The 27,151-nt window shown below is 42.1% G+C and overlaps 1 protein-coding gene across 3 annotated transcripts in view; it reads left to right on the top strand.

Moving 5' to 3' along the window:
- Positions 1-27,151, top strand: part of ENOPH1 (enolase-phosphatase 1) — a 35,662-nt gene that overhangs the window by 2,071 nt on the left and 6,440 nt on the right. For all 3 annotated transcript variants that reach the window (XM_043447628.1, XM_043447630.1, XM_043447629.1), the window contains exons 2-4: positions 22,853-22,954; positions 24,675-24,877; positions 26,649-26,781. In XM_043447628.1, coding sequence (XP_043303563.1) covers positions 22,853-22,954; positions 24,675-24,877; positions 26,649-26,781 — 438 coding nt within the window. The remainder of the gene's footprint in view (positions 1-22,852; positions 22,955-24,674; positions 24,878-26,648; positions 26,782-27,151) is intronic.

Below are 27,151 nucleotides of genomic sequence, written 5' to 3' on the forward strand. Positions count from 1 at the left end.
AGATTACTAAATGCATTGAGAAAATGTTCTGTTCGTATTCAACCAGGTTTTTTTTTATTGCACACCTTCTCAGATCCTTTATATCATACACACCCTTGCACACACATAATGCTTTGTGAACCTTCAAGAGACTAACATTTCACAAATTTATTTGAACCAAAAAATCCTTCAGCAGAATGTCTGTATCTTTTGAAGACCCTTTAAAGAGATGCTAAATTATATCCTTCTTGGACCTCTGTTCTACTTTGGGCTTTAGTCATGTTAGTGTGTGAACTTGGAATGATGAAAGGAAACATTGAGATGCAGCTGGTATACTTGACTACAATTCAGGTTGTATGCACTGTTTGCATATTACTGATAGGAAACTGAGGCTCTGAAAAAGTGACCAGTATGCCTGGGATTTGAAACCAAGTTGTCTTGACACAGCACGTCTTACTCTCTCCATTATTGCGCTCCATCTCTGAAATGGGAACCACAGTGCTTGTTCCATCTTCCTTGCCTGGTCTTGTGGGTGTTAAATGACACAGCTGACATGAGAGCACTTTAATCAGTATGAAATACCATAAAAGTATATGGTGGCAAATTTTAGTTTACACCACCTCTTGGTGATAGGTTTAGGAGTACACCCTTGGAACAGAGTAACTATACTTTATTTGGGGGTTTGGTTCTGCCGTCAGTATACACTGTGAAAATTGAGTATTGTCAAAGATTGCCTTTGTGATTGTCATACTGAGTGAAGTAAATCCATACTGAGTGAAGTAGATCCGAGAAGGAGCAATATCCTATGCCATTCCTTGTATGTGGAATCTGAGAAATGATACAAATGAACTTACAAAACAGAAGGAGACTCACAGACTTGAGAACAAACAGTTTCGGGCGGGGGAGAGGGGGAGAGCGGGAGAGGGGAGGAAGGGATAGTTAGGGAGTTTGGGATGACATGTACACACTGCTGTAATTGAAAGGGATAACCAACAAGGACCTACTGTATAACAGGAGGAACTCTGCTCAATGGGTGGGAGGGGAGCTTGGGGGAGAATGGATACATGTATATATATGGCTGGGTCCCTTTGCTGTCCACCTAAAACTATCACAGCGTTGTTAAATGGTTATACCCCAATACGAAAGAAAAGGTTTACCAAAAAAATGCCTTTGAAATAGCGTTAGGAAGCCAGTCCTCTCTGGAGACCGAGTCCATCTTCCTGTAGATCACAGGCAGCCATTTTTCCTTCAGAGTTGAAACATTGCTGCTGCTTCTCTTGAGCATCGGAGGAGGTAGTTGGTTTGGGATTAGGTGACGTAGATGAAAAATATATTGTGTCAAATACTAGGCTCAAACTGGACCATTCATGCTGTCAGAGACACTGGGGAACTGAGACTTCCCAGGGAACAGAATACCTTCTATGAGTGGAATGGCAGACAGGTTAGCACTGGTTATATTTATTTTTTCCCTTTCTCTCTCTCTTTTTCCCCTTGCTGAGTAGTTAGAGTTGAAGGGGTCTATGATGCAGCTTATAACTATGAAAGATGACACTAACTCCTAGATACCTTACAGGATTCCATAGGATCTTCCCAGTCTGGAAATGTGTTGTTGACAGCCTGTTGCTCTGTCAGGGCATGCCTTTAACCCTCAGGCTACAGACAATAATAAACAATGGTTTTACTTAACTGCTAATGTATCTTATTTTCTTTGAGTCAGAATGGTCAAATTTCTGGAGCGAGAAGTGTTCCTTGCTCGGGTCATCTAGTCAGTGTCACAACCAGCTAATTAATTTCTCATATAAATCAATGGGTGCCTAGAGGCATGTCTTTGTGAGGGTCATCACAACTTGCTGGGGGCAGAACAGCAGTAGAACCCAGCTTTCCCTTGATGGTTCTCAGTGCATCTGAGTCCTCAAAGACACCAGTCCTGCCCCTCACTGCAGAACGTGTGCCTCTGGAGTTTCTTTTCTTTTCAAGCACTGACTTTGATCCTCTATGGTGGTGATCACTCAACATTTTTAGGTTATATAAACCGTCAGCGGGCTTTCCCGATGGCTCAGTGGGTGAAGAATCTGCCAGCAGTGTAGGAGACACAAGAAACAAAGGTTCAACTCCTGGGTTGGGAAGATGCCTTGGAGAAGGGCATGGCAACCCTTTCCAGTGTTCTTGCCTGGAGAATCCCACGGACAGAGGAGCTTGACGGGCCACAGTCTAAAAGGTTGCAGAGCGTAAGACAACGACTGAGTGACTACACACACACACATATATACACAAAGTGTCAGTAGAGTTGGGGTAGGCATAACCAATAGAATTTATTGTAACCAGTAGAATTTATTGTGTACTGTTATTAAGTTATAAAGTAAATTAGAATTTAAAGATGAGGTTTAAATGAGTATAAATGAATGGGATTGTATTTTCTTCCCTTATCCCCTTGAATCATTTTGCCTGCACCCCATGGAACTGCCACAGATCTTTGTCCATGGTGGTGTAATACTCCTTTTCTGACTTTTTGCATTGTGTTATTCCAATTATTTTGGTCTGTAAGCTGCGAAATAACACCATTACCAGTCCTGTGGTTATCCTGTCAGGAACCTTCAACTATTGTTTTTGAGTTGGGGAAGATGATCTCTTGTTTCTGAAAATGCTCTATAATTTGGTGCTTTTCCTGTCATTACACATCAAATTAGTACTTGTAACAACAGTTGGGGCAGTTATGATCTCTGAAGTCACTGCAAACACCATCTTAGCAAATACTGAAACATTGTCCATAGAGAAGATGAAGGGAAAGTTTCCTGTGAGCTTCTGGTCACAACTGATGGATAGATAATCTTGTTTTGCATGTTTCTGTTTGTCTTATTTAATACATATCATTGATTCCCTAACATTGAGCTCACTGCCAGTGGCGCTATAACTTAGGCTTTAGTGGAGCTTATCTAACCCATGTGCTTGCTCCAAAGGCAGGTAGTTTTCTTGCCTTAGGAACACTAGACAACACCTCAACACTTCGGGGGCCATTTTAAACTGCAACATCACCAACAAAAAGCACAAAATGTGAAAATGTAGTGGCCAATAGACTTTGAAAAGGATGCTTGTTTAAAATATGAGAGGTGAAGTAAGGCAAAGCATCACCTCATAATGGGAATGTGTGCAATTGGTTTTTCAGAAGTTTTGCTGTTCTGCTCATGTATGTACCTGTTGTCAAAAATAGTGGGAAAGTTCAGTAAATAATGATTAATTTATGAATAAATTTTAGTAGGTAGGAAACTTTTCAAATATAGTATCTTTAAATAACAGGGATTGGCTGGACAGTGTAGTATTTATCAGGATGAGCTTGGTGACCAAGTCTGGCTTAGCTTCTGGCTCCCTGAATGATTTATGGCAAGTTAGTTATTGTCTTTTGTGTCTGGGTACAAATGTCCTGTACAATGTCCTATACTGTGGGGATAGCAACCTCATAAGGCATGAACATTTAATGAATATTTGTGCTCAGGGATTGTGCTCACTCAGTCATGTCTGACTCTTTGTGACCCTGTGGGCTATAGCCCTCCAGTCTCCTCTGCCCAGGGGATTTTCCAGGCAAGAATACTGAAGTGTGTTGCCATTTCCTCCTCAGGGGATCTTCCTGACCCAGGGATCGAACCCGAGGCCTGCATCTCCTGCCTTGGCAGGCAAATTCTTGACTACTGAGCCACCTGGGAAGCAAGGAATGAATATTTAACCAGCCCCGTGTATAAAATCAGTAAATATATTTCCATCAGTATTTCATTTGCTATCAGCAAACCTTGTCAGAGAGTAGTGGGTGAGTGGCAGTGGGGAGGTATATTTTTCATTTATGCCTTAGAAAGACTTTTTGTGCTTGAAGGTAAAGTCTTTGTAATAATTAAGAACCTTCTATTAACTGAAAGTATGAATCTGATTAGAATATTTGTTCCTACAGAGTGTATTAAGTGGGTCTTGGAGAGTACTCTTGCCAGTGGCCTTTTATATCTGTGCTTCTTAGATCTGTGCCTGAATGTGTAGACAGAATCCAGAGATCTGGCTAAAATGTAGTTTCTGATTCAGAAGATCTGGAATGGTACTTTTTTTTTTTCATTTTTAGTGACATTTGTTGTTTTCTAATTTTACAAGCAGTACATGTTCATTGAAAATAGAAATACGTAAAAGCATAAAGTAAAAATTGACAATCACTCATAATTCACACTGACCCCCTTCCCACCAGAGATAAGTGTTATTTGCACTTTGGTGCATTTCCTTCCAGTGTATACATGTTTGTTTGTTTTCTTTTTCTTTTTCTTGCCAGGCCACGTGGCATGTAGGATCTTAGTTCCCTGACCAGGGATCGAACCTGTACCCCCTGCATTGGGAGTACGGAGTCTTAACCACTGGACCGCCAGTGAAATCCTGTAGTGTTTTAAATGGAAGTATAATTGACCTACAGTGCTATGTTAGTTACAGGTGTCATAGTGATTCAATATTTCTGTACATTGTAAAATGATCACCATGATATGTCTGGTTAACATCTGTCACCGTACAAACATACTACAGTATAAGTGGTTATAGTCCTCATGCTGTACATTTCATCCTGATTTATTTTGTAATTGGGAGTTGGTACCTCTTAATCTCCCTCACCTATTTCATTAATTTCTCCAGATTCCTCCCTTCTGGCAGCCGCCTGTTTATTCTATCTACGAGTCTGTTCTGTTTTGTTATGTTCCTGCATTTGTTTGGTTTTTTAGCTATGTGAAATCAGACGGTATTTGTTTTTGCCTTGTTTCACTTAGCATAATACTCTCTAGGTCCATCTATGTTATCACAAGTGGCAAGATTTCACTCTTTTTTTTAATGGCTGAATAGTATGGAATGGAAGCTGAGTTTTGAACAGGTTCCTGGGTGATGCTGGTGCTGCCAGTCCATGGACTGAACTCTGAGTAGTTAGGCTGTATACAGAAGCCAAGGTCTGTTAGCGTCCCTCTTTCCTAATGGCTCACTGGAGGTGACAGAGCAGACCAAGAGAGTGTAGGTGAATTAAAGGAGGTCTGTCGTCATTAACAGAACCAAAACCTCTCAGAAGTCAAGTAAATTGACAAAAGAGCAAGATAATGAAATAAACTGGTAAACAACAAAGCAATAAGCAAGTGGCCACTTCTCCAGCTTTTGCAAATTGTCTTCTAGGAACTGAACTGTAACAGTAACTTTTTTTCCGTTGTTTGTGGAACTTCCCCAACCAGAGATTGAACCCGCAGCCCCTGCAGTGGAAGTTCAGAGTGGTTTTTATTATTTATGTGTTTGCCTGTGCTGGGTCTTAGTTGCGGCATGCAAGATCCACTTCCCTGACCCGGGATCAAACCTGGGCTTCCAGCAGGGGGAGTGTGAAGTCTTAGTCCCTGGACCACCAGGGAAGTCCAAAGCAATTTTCTTTTATTTTTTTCTTAAATATTTATGTACTTATTTGGCTGTATCAGATCTTAATTGCTGCACTTGCTTAGTTGCTCTGTGGCATTTGGGATCTTAGTTCCCCAACCAGGGATAGAACCTGCACTCCCTGCATTGGAAACACTGAGTCCAAACCACTGGACTGCTAGGGAAGTCCTGAGATTATCATTTTTTTTTTTTAATTGAGTTTTTTTTTTTTTTTAAGATTGTGTTTAAGGACTATGGTGGTGTGGAAGTTGGTAAAGACCGCGTAGGAACTGGAGTTTTACCTTAGAGTACAGAATTTTTGGCAGTGTTTTGAATAAGACCAAGAGAAAAGAAGATGTCTCAAACTTAATCTTCTCCATTAGAAAACCTGAATTAAGCAGACAAATCCTTGATCCTATCAGTAGTATCTTTTTTTGAAGTAGCAGATACTCATTTCATAGAAAGTCAAATGATAAAGATATTGATTCAGTTTAACAATGGAATCTTGTTTGTATGCTTTTCTGACATTTGTTTAGTAAATTTCTTTGGACTATATTTTATGCCAAAGTGCTTTTAGAAATAGCTCACACAGTCGATTGTTTAATAATACTTGTAATTTACTCTTATGTTGTCTTACAGTCTAACAGTATATTTTGGAAGATAATAATGAGGAAATGTTGAAGCTGACTTTTTTTTTTTCTCATGAAAACTATTATGTTAATTTTATGGTCTTTCTAGGAAGAGAGCTTGTGTTGTTTGATAGTATCTCCCAACTTTAGTTTAATATCCATTTAATAAGGATTATTATTTCTAATGTTCTCAACATTGAGAACTATAGGGTGCTGACTCCACCCTCAGTATGAAACTGTTACAAGACTGCCCACAAGAAACAGCACGCAGGTGCTTTTTCCACCTGCGTGTGGTTTATTATTGATGCTGTAACTGTGTCACTTTTCCTAGGTTCCTTCAATCTAGGAATTCAGGCTTTTTCATCTCCAAGAATGGGGGGAGTAGGATCTGTCATGCTCACAAGGTAGAGAAGAAGATCGAATGAGATAGATACAAAAAGCTTTGATCCCTGGATACAAGAAGGTGAGCCTCAGTTCAGTTCAGTTCAGTCGCTTATTCGTGTCCTACTCTTTGTGACCCCATGGACTGCAGCACACCAGGCCTCCCTATCCATCACCAACTCCCAGAGCTGACTGAAACTCATGTCCATTGAGTTGGTGATGCCATCCAACCACATCATCCTCTGTCGTCCCCTTCTCCTGCCTTCAATCTTTCCAGCATCAGGGTCTTTTCAAATGAGTCAGTTCTTCGCATCAGGTGGCCAAAGTATTGGAGTTTCAGCTTCAACATCAGTCCTTCCAATGAACATTCAGGACTGATTTCATTTAGGGTGGGCTGGTTGGATCTCTTTGCAGTCCAAGGGACTCTCAAGAGTCTTCTCCAACACCACAGTTTGAAAGCATCAATTCTTTGGTGCTCAACTTTCTTTATAGTCCAACTCTCACATCCGTATATGACTACTGGAAAAACCATAGCCTTGACTAGACGGACCTTTGTTGGCAAAGTAATGTTTCTGCTTTTTAGTATGCTGTCTAGGTTGGTCATAACTTTTCTTCCAAGGAGTAAACGTCTTTTAATTTCATGGCTGTGGTCACCATCTGCAGTGATTTTGGAGCCCCCAAAAATAAAGTCTTTTGACTGTTTCCACTGTTTCCCCATCTGTTTGCCATGAAGGTGAGCTTAAGGTCCTGTATACTTTTCTGTATCCAGTGACCGCCATTATACTTGATGACCATTATGTTAATCTTCTGTCCTGTTGCTTATGGCAGGAGATGGCTTAAATAAATAACTTAGTCATGAGCTGGGGGGTAGAAAAAAACTTTGAAAAATACGAAGCCCAGTAGAAACACTGATTACAATGTAGGAAATACCAGACTGGATACAGAAAGCACTTGTGAGGAGTCAGTATGGAAAAGGGGGAGCTAACATGTACTGAAACTCACTGTGATGACTTCTACCTGTGCTTCTATGGCCCTGGGCAGAAACTAGTCAAGAACAAGACACAGAACATGACTGCTCTCAGACAGCTTGCACTGAAATGGCAGGATTTCCTGGTTTGAATACTATTCCCCCAAACCTCCCCTTGCTCTGGATTCCTACAGGGAGATATACTCATGGTGGAATACAAGAGGATTTTTGTTGATTCAGCTTGAAACAAGGGGAGGAACCTTTGGAGAATCACTGTATTGGGCCTGAGTATATCATGAGAGGGATTAGAAAATACTTCCAGCCTTAATTTCTGGTCTCTTACTCTTCTAGAACCTTCCATGGCATGGCACATGCATAATGTTTTCAGCTAATCAGTCTTCCCTTCCTTTTCCCCACATTTATTTGAATGCCTATCATGTGCCAGGCGCTGCCAGGAAACCAAAATTCTTAAAGATGCAGTTGCCACCCTTAAGGAATCAAGTAAGGAAGACAGGTACATAAACGGGTTGTCTTTGCACCATCAAAATCCTTTTGGGTTTCCTGTTGGCTCAAAGATAGTTTCAGCTCCTCACCTTGAGTGAGTCGGGTTTTCCAACTTCCTGTTCCTCTGTTGCTTTACCCTTTTTTGGTAAATACCCGATCATGCCCCTTTGGGTCATGCCAGTCTTTTATGCCACCGCCGTTCCTCCAGCTTGGGATGGCATGCTTTTTCCTCTCCAAGTGCAGCTTGGTTCCCTGTCCCCGTTGACCTAAAACATGTTTAAAGCATATTTCTCGTGCTAGGCCTTGGGAACATACAGGTGATACCGACTTCAGCTTTCAGAGGACTTTGGTTTAAGCAGGAATTTCCAAGTCCCCCCCTCCCTGCTCTGCAGCGCCGTGTGTTTGCCGTCATCGCAGATGCTGCCTTGCGGTGCCGTCTCCCCGCCGTGCTGAGAGCTCCGTGAGGGCAGAGAGCAGAGCCTGGCACAGTGCTCGCGCATACGGCGTTCGGCAAATGCTCGTTGATGGCGATGCGATGCCTTCCAGACTGGGCCCGGGAGGGGCTGGCATTGTTTGCTCCCACTACTGCTATCCTTGCTATTTCAGATCCCCTCAAGGTGATGTTTTAGCTTACTTGCACAGCATGCGATGTAACTGTCGTGTTTCTAGAGTAGTATTAGAACTTTGACCCAGCATTTCTAAAACTGGTGAGTTTTAGAGAAATGAGTTAACAATGGACGTTAAACACCATAAAATAAATTTTATTAACAATTAAGTATCTAAAGAGCTAAATACATTATTCTTTGGAAACTTGTATCTGTTAATGTGAGGATAGAAGAGTGTCCCCCCCCCCCCCAATTTTTCCACAGAAATTAATTCACGCTTGTTATGAACTGCAGACATTACAGAAGAGTACAGTGTAGAGAATGAATGCTGCTTTTGCTCCCACCACCTAGCAGTAATCATTAAAAGTTTGGTGAATATTCTGATTTTTTTTTTCTATGCCTAAAGTCACTTAGTTTCTTGAAGTATATGTAGTCAGATCAACTCCCCGAAAGTACCAATTCTAATATATAACTTCTGTTTTGAAAATACATAGGTGTGGGGAAAAAAAAAAAAAAGAAAATACATAGATAGCTAAGCCTTTCTTTTGCTCAGATAAACTTTTTAAGGATATCCTGTGTTTAGCTCTGAAAAGACCTCCCTTCTCTGTGGTTCTTAAATTTTCTATCCTTAAAGCTCATCCCATGTAACTCCTCCACACACACACAAAAGCTATTCTTTTTACAGTAAAGCTTATTTTTGTATGCAGCTTTTGAGTTTCACGTTTATTAGCATTTAGTTTTCATTATCGGTTTTGGTAGAGGTAGGGGTCAGAAGAAGGGTTGCAGCCAGCCCACCCTTATCTTGCTGTATCCGGTCCTCCATCACATGGAAAGTCAGTAGTATTGTCCTCAGAGGCCCTTCTGGAACCTCGTTGGCCCCTTCCCAGGGGACTCCACTTTCAAAAACATGGATTGCTTTTCCAAGACAGAATTCTTTAATACAGAAAAGGGTTCTTTGTCTTCTGGGTATGCACGTGAGGGCTTCATTTCTTAACTTGATTTTCAGTGATTCATTATGTGACCTTCCAACAAGTTCCTTTTCTTAAGTCCTAAGAAGTGTGGAGCTGCTACTGGGTAAAAAGAGACTAACACGTGTAGTTTGAAAACTAGTAGGAATCCTGGCAGTGGGACCTGGGTGGGATTTCGGAGAGGAGCTCGTGGTCAGACTAGTGTTTGTGCTGCCATCCTCCAAGAGGCTGGCTGACTCCTGCCCTGGGCCTTGGCTGGGACCAAGTCGTTGTAAGTCTAAGCTAATCAGATCCCTTTGACCAGAAGATCAGGCTCTGGGGATCTGACTCTTCGAACCAAAGAAGGAAAAAAGACCTGATTGATAAACTATAGTTTCTGAGTTTATGCTTAACCTTTATGTGCCTTTGTGAAATTGAGGAAATAAGAGCTCTTGTTTCATAGGGTTATTTTGAAGATTGAAATGATGTAATTCAGGTTATTCATTAATCAATGCATTTAGTAGATTTGGAGGGCTTGGGAGCAGTGGCAGATGGTGAGAAGTGATTAGATTCTGGATGTGTTTTGAAGATAAGGGCTGGCAGCATTTGCTGATGAATTGGTGGGATGTGGGGTGTGAGAGCAAGAGGAGTCGAAGAGCACTCTAAGGCTTTCGGCCTGAGCATCTTGGAAGGATGGAGCTGCCACTTGGCTGGGATGGGACTGTGGGAGGAGCAGGATTAAGGGCTAGAAACGGGAGTTTGAATTTCAGATATCCAAGTGAGATTTGGGGAAGGTAGTTGAGAAAAAATCAGTCGAGTTCAGGGAAGAGGTCCAGGTTCAAGCTGTGGACTTGGGTCATTGGCAACAGATGGGTATATGGATGGTGCTAGCGGTAAAGACAGAGGATGAGGTGGTTGGATGGCATCACCGACGCGATGGACATGAGTTTGAGCAAGCTCCGGGAGTTGGTGATGGACAGGGAAGCGTGCTGCAGTCCATGGGGTCGCAAAGAGTCAGACACGACTGAGCGACTGAACTAACAACTAAGTGGTAAAGAACCTGCTTGCCAATGCAGGAGACAGAGACGCGAGTTCGAAGCCTGGGTCAGAAAGATCCCCTGGAGGAGGAAATGGCAACCCACTCCAGTATTCTTGCCTGGAGAATCCCATGGACGGAGGAAGCTGGCAGCTTGCAGTCCATGGGTTGCACAGCATCAGACACAACTGAAGTGATTTACCACGGCAACAGATGGCATTTAAAATCATGGATTAGACGCGATCACTAAGGACTGACGGTAGAAGGAGAAGTGCCTGGAACGGTGAAGGCTGTTAGTGTTGGCAGTTCTTCCCTCTGTTACTATAATTACTTATTATACCTGTTTATTGGAACAGTTACAGTACTGCCAGGTGAACCAGAATCTCTCATTTCTTTTCTTAGTGCAAATCTCTTTGAGAAAAGCAGTATTAGAAACTTCTGTGGGGAAAAAAATATCAGGATCTGGGGGGTTGGGTGATCCTAGTGAGTTGTGCTCCCCGAGGTCATCCACCCACAGAGCTGGATAGGCTCAGTCATTGGGCTTCAGTTGATCTGGGTTTTAGTCCTGGCTTTACCCTACCAGCGGAGAAGGCAATGGCACCCCGCTCCAGTACTCTTGGCTGGAAACTCCCATGGATGGAGGAGCCTGGTGGGCTGCAGTCCATGGGGTCGTGAAGAGTTGGACACGACTGAGCGACTTCATTTCACTTTTCATTTTCATGCATTGGAGAAGGAAATGGCAACCCACTCCAGTGATCTTGCCTGGAGAATCCCAGGGACGGGGGAGCCTGGTGGGCTGCTGTCTATGGGGTCGCACAGAGTCGGACACGACTGAAGTGACTTAGCAGCAGCAGCAGTTACTCTACCAGCAGTGAAACCTTTTTGAATCTCAGCTTCTCCATTTATTCAGAGGGGGTCACCTTGCACCAATGTAGGTGGATTCAAGGAAGTAAATGTCAGTTCCCTCCCCTGCACACTCACAGGGGCTAGGACTCTGTCCTAGGACCAGTCAGGGCTCCTGCTCGGAAACTTATGAGACACTGATGTTCTTTCTCTCTGCTGCTTTTAAAGACCTATCCCAACTACTAGTCCTTGTGAATAATGATAACCTTCCCTTGTGAGATGTGATTCATTGAAGTTAATTAGATTATAGTTTATATTTCTTTAATTACAGTTTAATCTTCTTAATGGAATTTAGAAGACAAGTTTGTCTTACAGCATCACGCATATGCTTTTTGAATGCAGATGAAGATAGTGTTCATTCCTAAAGGCTTCAGCTTTCAAAGGGGAATGATTATTTCTGCTTAACCCATGAAAATAGACAGTAGAGTTACAATTTCTGAGCCCTGGTGACCCTTTGTAGCAGCCAGAGATGCAAAACTTCTCTTGGTAGTTCCTAGTAACGGTCTTCAGGAAGGATATTTAAGGAGCAATTCTAATACCACAACTGTTGAATCTATCTGATGGATGGTGTGGACCACTCCAAGAAGTAGTAGATTCCTCATTGTTAGAAATGTTCAAGCAGGTGCAAATATCCAGTTATAAAGTAAGTAAGTTGTGGAGAAGTAATATACAACATAGTGACTAGAGTTAATAATATTGTATTGTATACCTGAAGACTGTGAAGAGAGTAGATCTTAAAAGGTCTCATCACAAGAAAAAAATTTTCTTAATTGTGATGGATGTCAACAAGTCTCACTGTGGTGCTCATTTCCCAATATACACAAACATTGAACCAATGTGTTGTCTTCATTGTTTAGTCACAAAATCATGTCCGACTCTTGCGACCTCATGGAGTATAGCCCACCAGGCTCCTCTGTCCGTGGGATTCTCCAGGCAAGAATACTGGAGTAGGTTTTTGCCATTCCCTTCTCCAGAGGATCTTCCTGACTCAGGGATCGAACCTGCATCTCTTGCATTGGTGGGCCTATTCTTTACCATTGAGCTACGGGAAGCCCAATACATTGCATACCTGTGACTAATATAATGCTTTGTATCAATTATATCAACTTAAAAAAAGACTGTACTCTTTCATTGTAGAAATAGATATGTTAAAAAAAAAAGTTTTCCCCCTCCCTTGGTATCTCTTGTCCCAGAGAAAACCTTTGTAACCTGTTATGTCCCTGTTCTCCTAGGTTTCATTTTATCTGTTTAGATAGTCCCCAAACTATGATTACCCTGTTTTTTCATTTCTTATTTAGAGAATGTGATTGGTTCCCATCAAGCCACTTGATTTTCTTTTGTTTTTTATCCTCTGGGATTAATACAGAAATAATAGGTCCACCAGTATTGCCTTTGTGATGTTTAATTCTCCGGCTGGAAATGTTAAATTCTCAAATATTGTAAATCATTTGCACCCTGTGGTCCCTTTGGAAAGCTTTTAAAATAGTTTCTTTAAATAGCTGTAGTACTCTTAAGTATCACCCATTACCTTTTTATTGCCCATTTTCTTCAGAGGAGACATGAGTAAATATAGCAACAGTTTTATTTTTATTGATTCTATGACCTTTTCATTAAAACAACCACTTGACAATAAAGCAAATCCATATCTAGACTTTTGAACATTTATGAGGCAATTTCTTTAATTAGATCTTCAGAAATGTTGTGGCCCTTAATGGAGTAATTTCAGAATGCTGTCACTGAGCTGTGCAGAGTAATATAAAGTGCTGCTAGCATAGTACTCCCACTAGCATTTAGTAGAATTTATTAATAATCATAGTCCCCTGAAAGACAGGTACTGTTGTTTAGTTCTATAGCCTTTTGTCATGTGTGTGTGAGTGTCTCGGTTATGTCCAGCTTATTGCGACCCCATCGACTGTAGCCCGCTAGATTACTCTGTCCATGGGATTCTCCAGACAAAGATACTGGAGTGGGTTGCCATGCCCTCTTTCAGGGGATCTTCCTGACTCAGGGATTGAACACAGGTCTCCTGCATTGCAGATAGATTCTTTACTGTCTGACCCAACAGGGAAGCCCCTTTTGTTATGAAAGTGGAAGTCGCTCAGTCGTGTCCCACTCTTTGCGACCACATGGAGTATACAGTCTATGGAATTCTCCAGGTCAGAATACTGGAGTGGGTATCCTTTCCCTTCTCCAGGGGATCTTCCCAACCCAGGGATCGAACCCAGGTCTCCCTCATTGCAGGGGGATTCTTTACCAGCTGAGCCACCAGGGAAGCCTCATACATACTACTGAAACTGTAACAACCCTTTAGGTGCCTGGTGTACTAAAAATATTTACATGTTTGTAGAATCTTGGGTTTATTACAGCAGTTGTTTTCATACGGTAGAATTGTGAATTGCCTATAAGTGGATTATAACTGAAGTTAAAGAATTTATCATTGCTGTTCTCGAATTACTTTTAAAGCCTGAAAATTTTCAATGGGCAGGTTTGGGTGATAAGCATTAGCTTTATTTCTTTCTTTCTTTATTATTTTTTGGCCATGCTGCATGGCACTACGGGATCCTAGTTCCTTGACCAGGGATTGAACTCATGCCCCCTTGCAGTGTAAGCAGAGTCTTAACTGGATCACCAGGGAAGTCCTACTACCAGCTTTAAAAAATTTGTTTTTAGAACATTCTAATTTGGTACCGTTTTGTTCTCCAAGGCCAAACTTGCCTTGAAGTAACTTGCCAGTTACTCCAGGTACCTCTTGATTTCCTGCTTTTGTATTCCAGTCCCCAGTGATGAATATGACATTTTTTGGTGTTAGTTCTAGGAGGTCTTCTGGGTCTTCATAGAACCAATCAACTTCAGCTTCTTCAGCATCGGTGTTTGGGGCATAGACTGGAATTACTGTGATGTTTAATGACTCGCCTTAGACATGAACCAAGATCACTCCGTCGTTTTTGAGGGCGTTTCGGACTCTTACTACGAGGGCTACTCTGTTTACTCTGTGGGATTCCTGCCCACAGTAGTAGATGTAGTGGTCATCTGAGTTAAATTCGCCCATTCCTGTCCAGTTTTAGTTCACTGATTTCAAAGATGCCAGTGTTTATTCTTACCATCTCCTGCTTGACAATGTCCAATTTACCTTGATTCATGGACCTAACATTCCAGGTTCCCACGCAGTACTGTTCTTTGCAGCATCGGATTTTATTTTCTTCACCACATACATCCACAGCTGAGCGTCATTTCCGCTTTGACCCAGACGTTTCATTCTTTCTGGGGCTGTTAGTAGTTCTCTGCTGTTCCCCAGTAGCATATTGAACACTTTCCAACCTGGGGGACTCATCTTTCGGTGTCGTATCTTTTTGTCCTTTTATACAGTTCATGAGGTTCTCGTGGCAAGTATGATGGAATGGTTTGCCATTCCCTCCTCCTCCATTTCATCCTCCTCCTCCATCTTACCTGTCTCCTGAGAAACCTGTGTGCGGGTCAAGAAGCAACAGCTAGAACCCTGTATGGAACAGCTGATTGGTTCAAGATTGAGGAAAGTGTATGACCGGGCTGTCAGCTGTCAGCTGTCACCCTGTTTGTTTAACCTCTGAGCACGTCATGAGAAATGCCAGGCTGGATGAGTTACAAGCTGGAATCAAGATAGGCAGGAGAAGCATCAACAACCTCAGATATGTGGATGACACCGCTCTATTGGCAGAAAGCGAAGAGGAACTAAAGAGCCTCTTGATGAGGGTGAAAGAGAGTGAAAGAGCCAGCTTAAAATTAAATATTAGTTAAAAATCTAAGATCATGGTATCTGGCCCCATTACTTCAAGCAAATAGAAGGGGAATAGGTGGAAGTAATGACAGATTTCCTCTTTCTGGCTCTGAAATCATTGCAGATGGTGACTACAACCATGAAGTCAGAAGATGATTGCTTCTTGGCAGGAAAGCTATGACAGACCTAGACAGTGTGTTGAAAAGCAGAGACATTACTCTGGTGACAAAGGTCCATATAATCAAGGCTGTGGTCTTCCCAGTGGTGATGTATGGTTATGAGACCTGAACCCTAAAAAAGGCAGAATGCCAAAGAATTAAGGCCTTTGAAATGTGGTGCTGGAGAAGACTCCTGCAAGTCCCTTGGACAGCAAGGAGATCAAACCAGTCAATCTTAAGGGAAATCAACTCTGAATACTTGTTGGAAGGACTGATGCTGAAGCTGAAGCTCCAGTGTTTTGACCATCTGATGCGAACTGTCGACTCATTGGAAAAGTCGCTGATGCCGGAAAAGATTGAGGGCAGAAGGAGAAGAGAGCATCAGAGGATGAGATGGCTGGTTGGCATCACCAATGCAATGGACATGAACTTGGGCAGACCTCAGAAGATGGTGAGGGACGGGGAGGCCTGGCATGCTGCAGTCAGTGGGGTCACAAAGAGTTAGACACGACTGGGTGACTGAACAACAACAACAGTTTGGTGCCATAGTACCTATCAGACTGTAATTGTTGGCTTTTAAAAATAAGGATCTTAAAAATAAAAAAATAACAATAAGCATCTTGAAGGCATTTTATTAGTTTTGCATGATAGTAAGGATGTTGAAAGAATGGATAAAATCTTCACAGTTTAGTTATTTTGCCCATGTAGTTTTATGTTGTGCAGTAACACTCACACTAAAATAGACTTCAGTCTGCTAACCTCCCAGTTCCAGTTACCCTGAGTTCTAACTTCATTGCCTCCCTTTGTGTGCAGACAGACAGTGCAGAGGGGAGTTTTACGTGTAGAGGAAAGAGGCAAGTTGGATGATCAGAAGTTTCAAAGTAGATTCTAATTTCTGAAGCTTCTCCTAAACAGAATTGCTTGAAATCTGGACCTTTTATTTCTGTGTTTATTTCTGTTCTCCGAGGATAAGGTCTGTGGTCTATCTCTCCACTATCAGAAATGTCTGGTGGCACTTCCCTGGTGGTTCAGTGGTTGGGACTTTGCGCTTCCACTACAGAGGGTCCGGCTTCGATCCCTGATCTGGGAACTGAGATCCCACATGCCGAGCAGCCAAGAAGTAAATAAAAATATATATAATTAGAAACGTGTGGCACTCAGTAAGTCCTCAGTAGATGTTGAAGGAATGAATTGGTTATCTTTGTGATTTGTTCTCTGGGGACTTCTGTGCTATCATTTGTCGCTAAATTGGGGGAAAGGTGATCTTGCTGTGTTTAAATGTTTATGCTGAAGTATATAATTAGTGGTAAGGAACTGGGTGTTTTCGTCTATCTAATTACCTCTAGTGACCGCAGTGACTTTGCTTGGTATTATCATCGCCATTTAGCAGATGAGAAAATAGGCTCAAAGAGGATAAGTTACTCGAACACAGTTAGTGAAAGAAAGAGGTGGAACCCTGGCGTGGCCTACTGCCCAGAGTCTGTACCTGCTCTCAGGATCAACAGGCTCTTGAGTGGTTCTTGGTACCAATAAAGCTGGATATAGGAAATTCGATTTTGTGGCACACAAAGAGTATAGCACTGTATGTGTTTAAAAAGTTTTTGAGGACTTCAGCTCTGAGTGGCCCTGAATCTGACCAAAAATTTTCCATGGGGAGTATTTTCAGTTGCTTAGAAGTTGAGGAATGATGGAGGCAGGATGCTGGAGAAGGACCAGATGAGAAAGGTGTAGCATGAGGGATCAGAGTTGGTTTGTTTCAATACATTTAAAAGAAGCAAGGATAAAGACTAATGTCATAACTGCACACCAACCACAAAGCTAACTAAACTCTCATATGATATTTATTGCAGATCTTAAAGAAATAAAACATGACAGCTATACCTGAAGCCCTTGGTACATCTCATTTTGTATTAATTTTATTCATATGCTAGAGTTTCTGTTCATATTGATAAATACAATTTTTTTTTGATAAATAAAATTTTAGTACATTCATTGTTAACTGCTAACTAATGTTTTAGAGTGTGAGAGTGTGAATATGCCCTTATATTCTCTAGCTGATGATGATTTAGGATGTTTCTGTTAACTTTCAGCCTCCCCAGTGTGACAGGGTGACAGGAAGCACTTTTTTTGCTTTCCTCTCTGCACAGGTATGTCTGCCTAGGAGAGGAAGAGCTGTGTATGTGCACCTTCCTTCTGCTACATCTTCTCAGATAGCACTCTCTCAAGTAGGGGCTGGTTTACAGTCCTGCCGTGGTGCATGAGTGTAGGAGAGATGCTAAGCCAGAGAAAGGAAGGCAATGAGGAGGAACATCCTGGGAAAACTTGACTATTTAAAGAAAATCAGAAATGTATGGGAAAGGGTAAACCTACCAATGCAGGAAACACGGGTTCAATCCCTGGGTCAGGAAGATCCCCTGGAGAATGAAATGGCTGCCCACTCCAGTGTTCTTGCCTGGAGAAGTCCATGGACAGAGGAGCCTGGCGGGCTACAGTCCATGGGGTCGCAAAGAGTTGGATATGCCTGAGCGACTAACACTTTCCCTGGTGTTCCAGTGGTTAGGACTCTGCCTTCCAGCGCAGGGGGTACAGGTTTGATCCCTGGATGGGGAGCTAAGATCCCACATGCCACAGGGTGTGGCCGAGAAGAAAACCCAACACAGCATTGTAAATCAACTATATGTCAATAAAAAAAAATTTTTTAAGAGATATATCAGTACAGTAAAAAGAATCTCTTGCAGAAAAAGAAAGCTATCAATCTTAGCTTGTTTTCCTTTAAGATCAAGAAAGTTTTTATTGAGCTTAAACAAAACTTTTATGTCAAATATGCTGAAAATTTTGCCTGATCACACAGTTTGTATGCTTCAGAATCTGCTGAGTGCTACTGGAATGCCACATGAGAACAAGCAAACTGAATGATTTCTTTGTTTTTACTGGGGCAGGTGAAATTTGAATAACATAGTATGAAGAGTCCTACCATTAAAAAAAAAAAATCCGTAATAATTTTCTTGTGTTGTATATTTTCTTTTGGGAGTGCAATTTAAGTTGAACTTAGAGTTGAATCTTCTGAAATGTTAAAAAAAAGTTCTGATTATGGAGCCAAGCCTTGTTTGAGTCAGAAAAATTCTATGCACACCAAAAAAAAAAAACCCATGATTTTGTTCGTAACAATCTGTTAGCTATGTCCTAATCATGTCATCCCTTGGGCCTGTTAGTAGGAAATGAAATAAGTTGTCTGCCAGCTTCCTTTTTTTGTTTTTCAATTGAAGAATCACAAACTTAAAATATTAAATCAGTTTTAGGTGTACAACGTAGTGATTTAATATTTCTGTACATTACAAAATGATCACCATGATTAGTTTCCATCTGTCACCATACAGAGTTATTACATTAATATTGACTGTATTTCCTATGCTATTCAGTACATTCCCATTATTTATTTTATAACTGGAAGTTTGTGCCTCTTAATTCTCTCCATCTATTTTGCCCATCCTCCACCCCCCCACCCCCCCCCCCGCCCCACAACCAGCCTCTTTCTTCTCTTTTTGCCCGTGTTTACTCTCTTGTAATAGTGTTACTAGTTAGAAATCTCATGATCTAGAAGTAATAAGGAGGAAGTGGGAAGGGAAGGAAGGGAGACGAACACAGATCAGTGGTTTTCAGCATGGAGCTGGGGGGTGGGCTGGTACTAGCTAGCACTAATCCACAGAAGCCAGCCGTTCTGTCGGGCACAATGACCCTGTAATGGCACGTGCTGGTGCTTCATGAATTGGAGCCCGTTCTTATTTTACAGTAAGTGAGCCCGCTTTGCAGGGACGAGGATTGCTTTTCTTCAGGGCCTCTGCACATCCCCAGAAACATTTGAAACGTTTGAAAACACCCGGCTTCAATCAGGTGACGACCCTCCTGGAGCCTTTTCCTACCCACACTGTTCTTTCTGTGTGGAATTCTCTCCTCTTGTCTTCTCCAGGTTAGGTCTATGTCCTTTTGGTGGTTCTCAGACCTCTTATTCTCAAGATTTCTTTGTACACTTAAAATTTACTGAGGACCCAACTTCCCTGGTGGTCCAGTGGTTAAGATTCCACCTTCCAATGCAGGGGACGTGAGTTCAAGCCCTGATCGGGGAACTGCAATCTTATATGCTTCAGGGAAAGCCCGAGACCCAAAACTGAGACCCAACGCAGCCAAATAATAAATATTTTTAAAAAATTATTGCGGCCCCAAAGAACTTATGTGGGCTATACTGATCAATATTTACCATATTAGCAATTGAAACAAATTTTAAAATATTTATTCATTTTAAACAATAAACCCCTTTGCTTTGTTAACATTAATAAATAATATGCATGTGTGTGCTAAGTTGTGTCTGACTCTGTGCGACCCTATGGACTTGCTAGGCTCCTCTGTCCATGGGCTTGTCCAGGCAAGGGTACCAGAGTGGGTTGCCATGCCCTCCTCCAGGGGATCTTCCCAACCCAGGGATCAAACTCGCATCTCTTACATCTCCTACATTGTCAGGTGGGTTCTTTACCACTAGTGGAAAGCCCCAATAATATAATTTTATGAAAAATGTTTCTTTTGTTTGTTTCAGAAAATGTGGCTGGAAGACTAGTTTAGACAGTGTTTAGCATTTTATAAGCTGGCTGGAAGATGGCTGGATTCTCATCTACATTGGGTCTCTCATAGCATTACTCATTCTGTTGACTCTGGAAGACTCTCTTGTACACTCGGGAAAGAGTAAAGTGGAAAAGGCAAATAATCTTAGTATTTTTATGAAAATAGTTTGACCTTGTGGAGCCCCCTGAAAGGGTTCTCAAGACCCCCAGGACTCCTGAATTTCACTTTGAGAATCATTGCTTTAGATCTCAGTTCTGTGGTCACTTCTCCAGTGACGCCTTTTCTGACCTCCCTCCCAGGTCAGACTTTCCTATTTTATGCCTTAATATTGTACCTCTCGTTTGTAGTTTATTAAAATACCATCTTTATAATGTTCTATTTCTGCTACTTGGCTCCTTGAGATTTGGGATCATGTGTAGGTTTTGCTCACAATTATATCCTCAGCCTTTATGCAAGGGCCTGCCCCTGGGCTGGGCATTCAGGACATGTTTGAATAAATGAGTAAGTCAGTTTAAATAAGCAGACTTCTTGGATTCAACTTGATTATAGACTTTGCTTTGAAATGTAAGCCCTTGTCTGAATTGTCTATCTGATGTCTACATTCACGGCATCTGTTCCTTTCCTTTTTCTTCAGGCTGATCCTTGCTAAAACTGTTGCAGGCCCATTACTCCCTGGGTCTGCCAAGCATTCTGTTCATACTCTTGTCTCACCCATTGCGCTGCATTATAGTTCCCCCACCCACCTCACTAATTTTTTTAAAGTAGTATTTTTATTTTTCATATCTATTCACTTGGCTGCGTTGGGTCTTAGTTGCGACATGTGGAATCTAATTCCCTGACCTGGAATCTCATCCGGGCCCCCTGCATCGAGAGCATAGCATTAGCCACTAGACAACCAGAGAAGCCTCTGATTTATTTATTTAAAAAATTCTCTAAAGAAAGATGATCATGAGATTATCATGATTTGTATTTTATACATTTCTGTATTTTCCAAAATTTCTGTGAGCAAACCTGGGTTAACTTCCAGATGAGAAAAGAGAGTTATTACACCTGGAGGTAATGTATCAGTATAGTTGAGGAAGTTTCACAACCCCATCTGTGGCCATTTGCATGCTTCTCACTCCAGTGTAACCGCCAATTTAGTATCTGTTTTAGATATTTTCCTTTTTTGTCATTTCATTATAAATGGGATCATATCTTATATGGTTATGTGTCCGATTTCTCTTACTTAGCATGATGTTTCTGAGGTTCATCCATGCAGTAGCATGTATCAGTATTCTGTTGTATGAATTTTCTGTTCACCCATTTGCCAGTTGATGGCCATTTGGATTGTTTCCACTTTTTCACTAGTATGACTCATTTCCTGGTAGCTTGAATGGTAAAGAATCTTCCCGCAATGCAGGAGAGCCAGGTTTCATCCCTGGGTCGGGAAGATTCCCTGCAAAAGGGAATGGGTACCCACTCCAATATTCTTGCCTGGAGAATGCCATGGACAGAGGAGCCTGGTGGCTATAGTCCATGGAATCACAAAGAGTCAGACACGCCTGAGTGACTAACACTTTTACTTTTTCATGACACATTCACATCCAAGTCTTTGTGAATAGTTTTCATTTCTCTTAGGATGGAACATTGAATGGAATCATTGAGTCATATCATAAGCTGCTGAACTTTTAAAGAAACTGCCAGACTCCTTTATAGAGTGACTGCATCATTTTATCACCCCCCCCCCCCCCCACCCCCCAACTAGATTCTTGAGAAACTTATTGAGAAAAGGGATTGTGGAAAAAAAAAAAAGGGATTGTGACTTGTTTATCTTTTCAGTCCCTGTCTCCAAGGCCCACTAGCCTATCTTAGCATATGCGTGCATGCTAAGTCACTTCAGTTGTGTCCGACTCTGTGTGACCCTATGGATTGTAGCCTGCCAGGCTCCTCTGTCCGTGGGATTCTCTAGGCAATAGTACTGGAGTGGGTTGCCATGCCTTCCTCTGGGGGATCTTCCCTACCCAGGGATTGAACTCATGTTTCATGTCTCCTGCATTGACACGCGGGTTCTTTACCACTAGCGCCATTTGGAAAGCCCCACTTGGCATATAGTTGACACTCAGTTTTTATTGAATGTGTCACATTGGATTTGAAAAGACACATATGCTACAATTGCAAGTAAATATAAAAATTTTGACCTAAGAGAAATCATGTTCCCAGTGCATGGGTTACTGACAGGTTATTTCTGAATTGTTTTGCACATCAGAATAGGATGGATGGGATGGAGGAGTAAAAAGAAAGTCCAAGAGGGAAGGGATATATGTATGCATATGACTGACTGACTTTGTTGTACAGAAGAAACTAACATTGTAAAGCAAGTATATCCCAATTAAAATTAAAAAAAGAATACCTAGGATATTCTGTAGGTATTCTGATTTTCAAACAGGAATCATGATGATCAGGTATTTTTAAAATGTTTGTTATATGTGGACATCATTCTGTCAGCAGATATTTGTTATGTCGAGGTCCCAGGTGCTTAGTGTAAACTGGATAGTCTTGATCCCCACCCTCACGGACACGTGGTCTAGCCATCTGGTTTAGGAGTCGGCTGACTTTTTCTATAAAGGACTAAATACTAAATGTTGAGATTTGAGGGCCATATGGTCTTGGTTACAAGTATTCACCTTCGCATTGTGACCCCAAAGTGGCCACAGACACCCTGTGAACTAGTGAGTGTGGCCATATTCCAATACAACTTCGTTTATAAAAACGAGAGGAGATTGAATTTGGCACATGGGCTGTAGGTGCTGACTCTTGATCTAGTTCGTTTCTCTGTCTTTAACTCATATCCAGAGCAACAGTTTTCATATTTTCAATGAAACTTTCAGTGTCTTGTTTGCTAGAATTAGCTGAGGTGTGATTTTTAAAGAACTTGATCTCATGCAAACAACTAAAAGCTAATGCTTGTTTTTTTCTTTTGCACTTCTATCTAGGACATTTTATTTCCTTACATCAAAGAAAATGTTAAAGAGTATCTGCAGACACATTGGGAAGAAGAGGAGTGCCAACAGGATGTCAGTCTTTTGAGGAAACAGGTTGGGATGTTTCTGTTCCCTTGCTTCTACATTCCCAAGGGTGTTAGAGCTGCGGATGCCTGAAGGCTTAGAATATGCTCTGGGCTTATTTTAAAATAAGTGCTCTAGATTCACAGGGCGTGAAAGTTGCCGTGACTTGCCTGCTTAGGAATCCATGTAATTAAATGGCCAGATCATGGCAGTTTATTGTCTCTACAGTTGCCTCTTTCTGAAGCTGTTTCAATTGCATGCAGATATCATGTATTTATAAAACTAAGTCATTTCTGGGTGGAATGTAGAAAGGTCTTGGGCCATTTCGTCACATTTTTCATGAATGTCTCTTTGTGACTACACGTCTTAACCTCATTCTCCACTGTCTCCTCCCCACGGCATAAGGCCCTGCTGCCTGGCCAAAGAACTCCTGGGCCCGCACCTCTCAGGCCAGCTCACTCTCGGCCCAGTCTTCTTTTTTTTTTTAATTTAAAAAAATTTTATTTATTATTTATTTTATTTTTTGCCTGCAGTGGGTCTTCATTGCTACGCGGGCTTTTCTCTAGTTGCGGTGAGCAGGGGCTACTCTCCTGTGGTGCAAGAGCGTCTCACTGCAGTGGCTTCTCTTGCTGCAGAGCTTGGGTTTTAAGGTGCGTGGGCTTCAGTCGTCGTGCTTCCCAGACTCCAGAGCACAGGCTCAGTAGTTGTGGCTCACAGGCTTAGTTACTCTGTGGCATGTGGGATCCTCCTGGGCCAGGGATCGAACCCGTGCCTCCTGCGTTGGCAGGCGGATTCTTTGCCACTGAGCCACCAGGAATGCCCCTCCGCCCAGTCTTTATACCTGCCTTTAGTTGCACATGCTCTGTCCTGCTCTGACCCCACGACTGTGCTCTGTGGAGCTGCTGTTCTGTTTTTCTTATTAAAATTGCTTCACTGGCAAAGGTCTTACATGCTGTGCAGAGCACGCTCTCTGGCAGTCCTTTTAGAGTTAATTTTCTACATCAGACAGTGTGGGAGGCTCTGTAAGTTCTTTCAGGAGTTCGGATTGACGAGAGTCACAGCCTTTGGGGCATGGGGCATTTCGGTTTGTTAAATTTTCCAGATAACTCAGGGTCAGTCTGAAACATTCCCCTCTTCACCTTTTTTGGTGTCTCAACTCTTGTTGTGGAAACATACATATGTAGTCCCCCATTGTAGTATGTGAATCATTGCATCTTTAGGGGTTGGGCATACACATTGTCACAGGCTCAATAGCTATTAGGGTTTTGCAAGATGTAGGCTGATTGCAGGAGACTATGTGAACCAACCCCAGGCATTGCTTCACTAGTTTCTTTTCATTGAATTCCAAGCATAAACTAAGATTTTCTTGATTTCTTCCTCAGTTAGATATAGTGCAGAGAAAATGATCAGATTTAACTGAAGCCCTGGTTTGATCCTCGTAAGTTTGATCCTAGTAAGTGAATCAACAAACCAGGTCTTATTATAACATTTTATCATTTTATGCTCTTTCTTCTCACAACATGCCTCTCTGTTTAAGTTTCAGCTTTAGTGATACAGGAAAGCTGTTGTAAACTTACGAATTATAATCCACTATTTTTTAGGAATCATTCATTTCAGTCCCAAAGTATAGGATACTTTAATTTGTGACAGGGCTCGGAGCTCACGGTAGTTGGAGAAAGTTGGGTCTGCTGGTTTTCAGGTATCATTTAAGGGATCTCTTGACAGATTTCGTGTTGTTGTTGACTTAAAGGCTGAAGAGGACTCCCACCTGGATGGGGCTGTTCCGATCCCGGCAGCCTCTGGTAATGGGGCGGACGACCCGCAGTGGATGATCCAGGCCGTGGTGGATAACGTGTACTGGCAGATGTCGCTGGACCGGAAGACCACGGCGCTGAAGCAGCTGCAGGGCCACATGTGGAGGGCGGCGTTCAAGGCGGGGCACATGAAAGCAGAGTACGTAGCCCCTCAAGTGACTCAACCCTTCACCCGCCCCCTGAAGCACATGCATTTTCCACTGCTTTTCTCTCTCCGGTGCTAGTTGCACGATTTGTAAAGTAGCTAAAATCAACCTTCTATTTACTCCAACAAGTGAGTGTGTTATTTTGTTTTTTCAAAGCTGGGATAAATTTAGTTCACCCAGCTAAATTGCCCAGGCCTATATCTGGCTTGGTGTGATGGTTGGAAACTTTTAACCCCAGCCGTAGAAAACGGCGACTTCCTTGAGCTCAGTCAATACCTGATCCTTAGGGTGTGAGTGATGGCACTGTTGGGCGCTTCCCAGGACTGTTAGATCACCTGCTTCCGCTCTGTTGGAGAAGGAAGGATGCTGTGAAATGATGCACCCGCCACTGCAGGCTTACTCAGTGTCCGCACTTTTCCACAGACCTTGGGGTCTGAGCCCTCCTGCCAAAGGAGACTCGTGAGTCCTGTATTGCTAAGAGAGTCTTAGTAAGTCACATCTATTAGGATTCTAGGGCATTGCCTGATGTAAAGCCTGAGACCCAAGACTTACTGGCTGCTTATATTTCTTTCTTCTGTCGATTGAGATGCTATTCCTTTTAGGTGCTTTACAAGGGGGCTTCTACCTTTTAAGGATGCTTGAGAATTTCAGGCTAGGCCAGTGATGTGAAAATCAATATCAGTTAGTTCACACTGTAAAACACCCAGAGGAGTGGAGCCAGGAGACCATGTCACAGGAGTCAGCCCTGCCCTCTCATAGTCTTCGTTCCTTAATTGTAAAACCAAGGGCTTGAAGTAAATCATCTTAGACTTCTAAGCCCTGCTTTGGAGCAGTATCAGTCTGTAGATTCAACATAGAATAATCCTGCCTCTGAGTGAAAAGTAACATAGGAAGTAACTCACAGTTATGTGAACTGGTTTTTAACTAAATTGTCGATCCCTTTCCTTCAATTTGTGTAATATATTGAGTTGTGTTTCATCCAGCAGAAGACTCCTCCAGCATTTTCCAGGTAATCCTCTATAACAGACTGGCTCCACCTCCCAAGTTTCTTATGCTTCTCTTTTCACCCATTTCCTGTGATGGTCCCTTCCTGATCAGAATATATCGCAGAATTGGTGAACAAGTTAGTGTCAGGACCCAGAAAACCAGACACGACACTTTGCTGATTAGCAAATGTGAGATGGTACAGGTCTCTTAACTGATTCGTTCCATAGTTTTTTTCTGTAGAGTAAAACTTGAGGTTTTCTTGGTTCTCAAGAAATGTAGTTCTGTTTTTTAGCTAATCGAAGACGAATAGCTTTGAGTCCCCCAATTTTTTTTTTAGTTGTTTGAGTACAGATCTTTCTAAAAGCATTTCCATGCTTTCTTATTAAGGCACTCTGGACATAACCTTTTCTAGTCATGAACTAATTAAAGATTAGACAGCAGTGCAGTATTACTGTTGTTTGCTTTTTGGAATTCCTTAGGACTTCAAAAAATTGCTTTCTTATTTTATCTCTTTGTCCATAATCACTTTTTACTGTCATTAGGGTGGCTGTGTGTCAAAAACCCTTCCCCTCTCCCCTGAAACTGCTCCTAACCTGCTGTGACGATGGCACGCTGGGGACACGCTCATGACCCTTGCAGGAGCTTTCAGCCTCATGGAGGTGCTTTCCTGGTGTCCATTTGTCCACAAATAGAGAAGCTCGTGACAGCTGTGTGGCTGGTTTTCGTCTGGCTGGAATAACCTTTTCCTGCATTTTACCTCCGTGCTCTTCCCTCTAGGTTCTTTGACGACGTGGTTCCGGCCGTCAGGAAGTGGCGGGAGGCTGGGATGAAGGTGTATGTCTATTCTTCAGGGAGCGTGGAAGCACAGAAACTATTATTTGGGCATTCTACAGAGGGAGATATTCTTGAGGTAGGTTGCCGATTACTTTGTTTTTTGGACACTCTCAAAGCATAAAATAGTGACTGTGAGTGCTACAGTTATAAACTAAGTCAGCATTCAGGTAATTTCCTTTACATATGTGCGAGTTGAAAAAAGTGGAAAAAATGGGGATTACATTATGGAAGGGTGAACTGTAGCCATAGTTCCAGAGTTTGCACCACTTTGTAAGAAGTTGTTATACTTTGCTGCCCATAAGGAACTTGAGAAGTTTGTTAAGAATGTAGATCTCTGGGCCCCACTTGGTAGCACATCTTGAATCAGCAGGTCTGGGGTGAGGGTCACGCATGTGCATTTTAAAATATCCACCCTAAGTGATTCTGTTGACCATAGTATTGAAACT

The sequence above is a fragment of the Cervus canadensis genome, chromosome 26 (assembly GCF_019320065.1).
Source record: "Cervus canadensis isolate Bull #8, Minnesota chromosome 26, ASM1932006v1, whole genome shotgun sequence".
NCBI classification, from domain to species: Eukaryota; Metazoa; Chordata; class Mammalia; order Artiodactyla; family Cervidae; genus Cervus; species Cervus canadensis.